The sequence below is a fragment of the Brachypodium distachyon genome, chromosome 4 (assembly GCF_000005505.3).
Source record: "Brachypodium distachyon strain Bd21 chromosome 4, Brachypodium_distachyon_v3.0, whole genome shotgun sequence".
Lineage (NCBI taxonomy): Eukaryota > Viridiplantae > Streptophyta > Magnoliopsida > Poales > Poaceae > Brachypodium > Brachypodium distachyon.
The window spans coordinates 18,619,416-18,627,401 of NC_016134.3; the positions used below are offsets into that span (position 1 = coordinate 18,619,416).

The 7,986-nt window shown below is 39.4% G+C and overlaps 1 protein-coding gene across 1 annotated transcript; it reads right to left on the reverse strand.

Moving 5' to 3' along the window:
• Window positions 1–1,621: 1,621 nt before the first annotated feature.
• Window positions 1,622–7,192, reverse strand: LOC100832692 (chromophore lyase CRL, chloroplastic). Its single transcript, XM_003577473.4, has 9 exons — window positions 6,906–7,192; window positions 6,644–6,693; window positions 5,533–5,593; window positions 5,419–5,454; window positions 4,632–4,682; window positions 3,371–3,463; window positions 2,364–2,468; window positions 2,110–2,202; window positions 1,622–2,020 (listed from the first exon to the last, which is right to left on the reverse strand). Exons 1-9 carry the CDS (start codon window positions 7,083–7,085, stop codon window positions 1,880–1,882), a joined length of 810 nt encoding a protein of 269 aa, XP_003577521.1. The 5' UTR covers window positions 7,086–7,192; the 3' UTR covers window positions 1,622–1,879.
• Between the last annotated feature and the right edge of the window lie 794 nt (window positions 7,193–7,986).

Genomic DNA, 7,986 nt, shown 5'->3' on the forward strand with positions numbered 1-7,986 from the left:
CCGAAAACAAATCTTAAAACGTTATTTACAATTACATCAGCAAACTCAACACTTAGTCAAAATTATAGCAAACAGGGACATTTCAGATATTCCACTGTCATCCGTCTACAACCACGGTTTCACTGCCACCCTAAACGAACAACTGTCAGGTTCTAGCTCCAGCCTTTCAGTTCCGGCAGAAAATTAGCTTCTTCCGCTCCAGCTAGCTTATTTTCAGCTCCAGTATAAACAAACAAAATCTAAGCCTGTAAATTCTATGGGCCGTGCACCTATCACAGATCATCTAAACACATTACTGAGGCAGTTTGACATTGTTGAATTGTGCTGCGCTGAACTTATTTTATAATCTGCCGTGGAAAAATACACACGAAAGTAGAAAAAAGTTGATTAGCCAAACACAAAAATAGTGAAAAGCGGGTGAGAAAAACGAGATTATGAGAATCCACCGCAATGCCAACCGCAGCCTGAGTTCAGTAGTTGACCACTTAATCCAACCAAATAGCGTATGTTTATGTCCATGGCGCCCGTTCGTCACTCCAGCCCACTAATCCTCTCCACAATGTTGAGTGCTCAGTACAAGCAAGCTGAAATAGAAGCAAAATAACTACTCCCTCTGATACTAAATTGTTGTCGAAATATTACATATATCTAGACTTTTTTAAGAATAGATGCATCCATATTTGAGCAAATTGTGTTTGTGTGCTGGATGTACAAAATCTAGGATCAGACGGAGTATATACTTTTACAGGCTGGTGCGAACAGGCAATATAGCTACAGTCTTGAACGGAGGCAAAACTTTTTTTTTTGAAAAGATGAACAGAGACAATATAATTGTGTTTGTGTGCTGGATGTACACAATTAACAGTCTGTGTGGCCAAGCATTCATCACGCAACTAGTTACAATGTTAAAATCAGTCACACAAACAAGCAATTGCATCACGAATATATGATCATGCAGACTCCATTCGGACATCAACATTTTTTTTTCAACCATCACCTCAAACAAGGGAATGCAAGCAACCTGTTGGAGGGTCTTTAGCGATTAGCATCCTTTTTTGCTTGTTTTTCTTGTTAGACATCCATCAATAGTGCACAAAAAAACTAGATACGGTCCAAAGTTTTCCAAAAACCTTGATGTTTATGGCACAAAAAACTAGACTTGTGAGTTGTGACACACATTTCAATTTTAACTACTATAAATCTCGGATCAGATATGTATCATATTTGTTTTACTCATACAAAAGCCTTTACTATGTTTTACTAATAGAAAGTGAAGCCTTTACTTTGTTCCTTGCACAATTGCAGCAATAAGATTAGATCTTTTTACTGCAGATAGAAGAAATCGCACAGGCATGTTGTCTATGCTCTTGAACAGAAATCACGGAGTCTGCTTTGAAGTTGCAGAAAACTAGAGCATGCACTGGAGCTTAAACTCGACAGACAGACAAGCTACAAGCCTATATACAGTTGCAGATAGAAGAAATCAGAGAGGCATGACATCTATCATAGTCTACCTAGCATAGTTTTGTTGATAAGAGAACAGCATGTACGTACTAGCAACCTTGCTTAAGGCCCTTACGTCTTGTAGGTTATGTTTCACTCTGTTGTTGGGCATTGAAAGTAATCACAGTAGAAGACGTTAGTTACAGACCTTGTAGGATTCATCTACCAAACATTAGTCTCATGCCTTCACCTGCTAACACAACTCATGTCTTGTAGGTTATGTTTCACTCTGTTGTTAGGCACTACAAGTGCTCTCTCCCACAAAATTACTATTTGATGATCAGAGGCAATATCAATAACTCAATATATTTACATACATGCTATTCCTTTATGGTATTCTCTTATCAACAAAACTTATTAGACAAACTCTACTCATCTACTGGTCATCGGTTACATATGAGCTCTCTATCTTCTCTAGTGACAAGGGAGCGGAGAAATTTAATGGTGAGAACATGTCGTCATAATTGGACTTGGGAGCGGGCTTGAACTCGTATGGACCAGCCTTGGTTCCCCAGACCTGAGAATAGATACGCAAATTGTCGAATAGTACCCTTTTTGAAGGCATAAAGTCAAAGAACCATGCTGTGAAGCATATGGGAAACCTACCTGGTTTCCTTCGTCGTCAAAACCCTTGTCCCAAATGTGTATTTCACCATTCTTGTGAATGGACAGATCAGATGTGCAATATGCTGCACCACTCTGTTAAAATATTGATTGTCAGACGAAATCAATAGCCAAACATTGCAAAAGAGGATAAACCCCAGGTGGGGTTGGATATTGAATCAAAACAAGGTTCAAAATATGCTTGGTCAGGAAGACGAATGAACATATAGATTCAAAAAGAAGAATAAGTAGCTCACCCAATTGTTGGGAAAACCTCCAGAAGGCGTTGATCCTTCATATAAGCAGCGTTTTCCGCGCCCACATCGTGATAAGTGTATGGTGGTCAAATGCTCTGCAATATCCTGAACACCAAATATACACTTTAGTGCTAGGACAGGTGTGTATGCCACAAGCTGGGATGTGTAGTGTAGATCACATTCTTGGGTCCACATGTGTCCCCTGCCAGACTAACATTAATAGAGGTAGTATTTGAAGCATTATAGGATGATAGATCGCTTTATTTATTTTTAATAGCTCATTAAGAGAGTTCAAACACATCGACAAGGTACTTGAGATCTACATATGAGTAGTATCTATGCACATGGCTACCCAAACATTGTAAATTTGTATTCCAGAGCTTAATCAAGATCCAGAAATTGGTATTTCTAAACCAGCATTCTGTTCTAGACCAGTGCAGCAATACTGAGCTATTAAGCCTCCATTCTGGTAGCATGGGTACAAGCCGACAACCGAACTAAAGGCAACTACGTATACAGTAGTAACACCTCTTCTCATTCCTAGGAAATATTTTGCTTAAGCTTGACAGTGGAGAACACCTATGACAGTACACAAAAGCAAATTCAAATATGAGCAGCTCTTCTCATTCCTATGAAATATTTTGCTTAAGCTTGACAGTGGAGAATGCCCATGACACTAACGCTATAAACTAGATAGATTAATAGAAATCGGAAGAAACTCTGGAGTCCCAACTACCGACTTGGAAAACAAATCTGTAGGTCAAGCAGATAGAGGATAAAGCAGTACCCATGGGTGCGAATGGCTATTAAAGATTCTAATATTTGGACCTTACAAACACCAAGCAAATTAATCCATGATGTAATTACATTAGACCCCATCATGGGAAGAAGTATTACATGGATTAATGGCAATATGAAATAAATCTCACACCCAAAATTATAGAACTAAAGACAATCCCTGAAGTGCGTGTTCTGAAAATTATGGTTTGATTGGAGACAAGACATACCGCGATTACTTCCTCTGGCTGTGGCCGCTGATCTTTTGGACGGTCACAGAAATTCTTGTACTCTTCAACGTCTCTAATTGCATATGAACTCAACTGTCCAGTAGAAATAACTCAAAATATTATCTTAACAAAACATGGTTGGATCATACTCCTCCGTTCCCAAATTCTTGTCGTGGTTTTATTTCAAATGGTGTGCTTCAAACACCATTGTAGTGATGTTGTTAATGTCAAATATTAAAATGTCTTGAGCTAAATATCTATCTAGATTCACATTAAAGGTAATTACATGGCCAAACACAAGTATGGTTGGTTACACTCCTATATAGTACTCCCTCCGTTCCTAAATACTTGTCGCTGTTTTAGTGCACTCCCTCCATTCCTAAATACTGTCACTGTTTTAGTGCAATACCAAAATGGTTATGTTATACTCGGATCATTTTATGATTCATCCAATCCTGATGTTGCATGACACCTAGGTTTCTACGTGATCAACCAAAATGTTCCTTAGGGGAGATACTAACATCTAATATTAAAACCATCTCTCGCTGGCGATAAATTCAAAACCGGTGGGTGAAGAAATGAATGTCTCCAGGAACTTTATAAAATATCGATATTGTTGTGCTCACTTTTTCCAAAATATACAACAACAACAACTAAGCCTTTTGTCCCAAGCAAGTTGGGGTAGGCTAGATATGAAACCCAAACGGAAATTTGTGGAAACTAAGAGTAAACACAAAAACAAAGAAATAATCAAGGTTCGGGCACATGGATTGCAGATTTCCATGCAGCCCTGTCGGAAGCCAGATCTTTGGATACATTCCAGTCTTTTAGGTCCCTTTTAACTGCCTCCACCCAAGTTAACTTAGGTCGCCCTCTACCCCTCTTAGCATTATCAAATCCCTTTAAAATCCTACTGTTTACTGGTGCTTCTGGTGCATATAAATATTGTTGACCGTCAAACTTTCTAAAGTTTGACTAATCAATACACTATAAGAACATATTTCATGATAGATCTAGTGATCTTGATTTGACACTGTAAATATTAATATTTCTCTATAAACTTGATCAAACTTGACAAAGTTTGACAGTCAACAAAATTTACATGCCTTATATTTGGGGCTGGAGAGAATATTAATTTGTTCAGTACTTAAGTTTCACCATAACAGTGCAAGTGGATCTCAGAGTGGATACAGTGGGGCAGTGGGCAAAGATTGTCTGCATGTTTGTTAACTATAAGCATGTATGCCAAATTGGAGCTCACCTCGACATCACATTTCATCTCCTTCGGACATGGCTTAACCATGTAGAATCTCTGCAAGGACCACGAGCTTATAACTATACAATATAGATGCATATATGTAAGAATGAACAAACTTAAATAGAACTTCATTGTTAAATCATCGTAATAACAAGCTACAAATGGGTATATGAACTTCTACTGTCTGCCACCAGACACTAACAGCCTCATTACACTCTTCAAGATGTATTATTCGCCTCGAGTTACATATTATCATATAGAAAAAAGTTTCAGAAGTATCCTGGTAGCAGACTAGAGTACCACAACATTTTTCGCAATATCTCCAAACTAAGAGCACAATGAATAATCCGAGACAAAATCAAAGCAGGTATAACAAGAGAAAAGTATGCAAAATGGCCTAGAAATTGTTTGCCTTGTTATAGCTACCATAAAGATAGGTATAACAGAAGCACGAAATGAACAAACATTTGTACTGGTGTGTTGTATGGTCATAAAAGGAGTGGAACAAGGAGAATATTTCCCTTGATCAGATATCAGAGAATTAAAAAAGAAGAGGAAATAATTAACTGACATGGGAAGGTACAAAGATGTATATACATCTGTGCTTGTGTATAATATAGTCTAAGCTAAAGCTTGCTAAATATATGTATTTGATAACGAATTTAAGTTGGTAGAAGAACACATCCAGAATTTACAATGGCCAAACACACATATCAAATAAAAAAGATATGACTTGAAAGAGAGAGACTGTTCAGATTTTTTCATATGGACAGTTTAAAAGTTACCGTACTTGCCGGAAAGGTTTTTCAGGAGCTCTCCAAAATGCCTGCAAATTAAAGTATGACACTTAAGTTCCAGGAAGGGGGCGATAAATTTGAAGGATTTCTAAAAGTAACAGGCATACTTGCTCAAAGTAAAGCACTCCGGAACCATCCACCATCTCAGTTGCAGGGCATGTGAGCATTCTAACAGAAAATAAAGGCCAAGATATAACACAAAATGTTTAGATGACAAAAAGGCAGATTAAAGCAGTAGAAAAAAAAATGGAAGGATTTCATAAAAAGAGCAAAACACATGATTCTGAGTGTGTAACGGAAGTTTATGCGTTATAGGTGCACAATAGTTACATCAATTCGACTATGCAATATTCAAACAGATACTAATTTAATTTTTATTTTGAAAATGATGTTTTGAAATCACGTTAAAAGAGCTGCATTTTCATATGAAGTACGGGGATAGAATTTGATTGTTTGGGTCACAAGGATTGAGAGAATCAATTTTGAGTAAACTGGTTTTATCAAGATATTTGGCAGACCAGATTTTAACTTTTTATTCTGTTAAGATGAGTTCATAGAATATGTTGTTTGTGTTGTGTAAAATAGAGCTAGTTTTATTTAAGTTTTTGCTAACATGGTGTTTGGTTAAGATCATAGCATAACGTTTTATCATTAGTATCACAACCTATGAATCGTGTTGGACTCTTGGTTCTCAGTCAAGGAAGACCCAACGCTATGACAATGTCCACCGGCAGCTGCCACGGCATGCTCTGTTAAAAATTTAGCATGGTAATTGAAATGTAAATAACATTTATGTAGAGTTCTGGACAGCAACCAGAACCCCAAAAACATTGCTATGGCCAAATTGGGTTCCCGAATCAGTTTAGCTACCGATTGATACGCAACATGCCAACAGCATGTAAAAATCAGACAACCATCACCATCAAACCTAATAAATAAAAAATCTACAATAATGCTCAACATTAGGCATCTATGCATATAAACAATGTGAACTGCAGCAATTCAACAGGAAAGAATCACTTCTAATGCATATTCTAACAATTAGGGCAGCAATTTTACCACTTTCTATTAAGTAACAACCCAGGAACACCACAACCCAAAAGGGAGTCACGTCTTCCGATTCCCAATACAACCGTAATCAGATGTACTCCCTCCGTTCCTAAATACTTGTCGTGGTTCTAGTGCAAATGTAATGCTAATGAAAAGCATAATTGTCACCTCAAATTGAAGTAGTTTTCGGGATCCTTCCTTGCCTGCTCCCTCGAGAACTGCACAGGGAACTAATCAAATGCTAATACACACCGAGAAATGCATCAATGTTAGAAAAGCATATAATTTTCCATCGCTCAATTGCATAAAGATAGACGAATTCACAGGGTCAGCCGCACTAAACGATACGGAGGCTGATAGAAATTCTAAGGGGGGGCGGGGGATTGTGGGGTGGGGTGGGGGGGGGGGGGGGGGGAGGTGGGGCACTAACCTTCTCACCGGAGAGGGCGTCGGCGACGGCGCGGGCGTGGTCCCACCGGGTGGTGGAGCGTCGCAGCCGCCGGATCAGTAGGACGCCGCCGAAGACGACAAGCGCCTTCAGAACCGCGCCCCGGACTATCCCACCGACTCCTGCGCCGGTTCCGCCGGGGCTATCCTCGCCGGAGCCCATGGGGTGTTCCACGGCGAACTCGCGAGGGCGCACGAGGTGGAAGAGGAGCAGGAGAGAGAAATCACATGTTTTGTGGGGGTGAGATGGGAAAGTAGTATTTCTGTGGACTGCAATATTGCATTCATCCATCCACCGATGGTTTTTGCATTCGTGCACTTTGGCCTCTCTTTAAAACTGGGATCCACAAATCAAAATTCAAATTGAAATAGTATCATAATACTATTTAAGAATTGAGGAGACAGGAGCATTCCAATAATTGGTGTCTTAGCGTGACGTTGATACAATTTTCGCGTATCTCATTACTCTACACGTAACTAAGTATTGTAGCACATATAAATGCATCACTTCTCCTTATCTTTCCACCACAACATACTTTATATTTTCGGAATCATTTCTTCTTATCTGTCCACTGCACCATACTTCAGTGGCTCATGTATTACTTTTTGTGTCGCAACGTGCAATTTACAAGGGGCGATGGGAGAGGCTGAACGGTTGCAGATGACAAGGCAGAGCATCGACATGTTTGAGGGCGGGTTTGAACATGGGGATGGGGCAACGGAGGCTGATATGAAGAATTGCAAGGAATGCAGCCAGGAGCGAAGATACACCTGAGTAAAATGAGACTATAGCCCAACTACTAGTTATTATCCGCAGTATTAACTTGTCATTTTCGTCTAGATTACCAAGGCACGGCCCCATACTTCCAAGTCCAGTTCGTTTTACCCTACCCTAGCTTTTGAAAATTTCTAACTCTGCCACCGAAAGCAACAACACATCTCTCTTCCCAACGGCACATGAGCTTGGCATCGTGGTCTCCCAGCGACTTGGTTATCGGCTCTTCTCCTAACGACATAGAAGCTTCTTGGAATGCCGACAGCTTGGGTTTCTATACCTTCTGCCA

Coding starts and splice junctions, on each gene's coding strand:
- LOC100832692 (XM_003577473.4), bottom strand. CDS start 7,085: ATGGGCTCCGGCGAGGATAGCCCCGGCGGAACCGGCGCAGGAGTCGGT. Junction 2,469..3,370: donor AGCCAGAGGAAGTAATCGCG/GTATGTCTTGTC, acceptor TTTGGTGTTCAG/GATATTGCAGAGCATTTGAC. Junction 2,021..2,109: donor TTGACGACGAAGGAAACCAG/GTAGGTTTCCCA, acceptor ATCTATTCTCAG/GTCTGGGGAACCAAGGCTGG.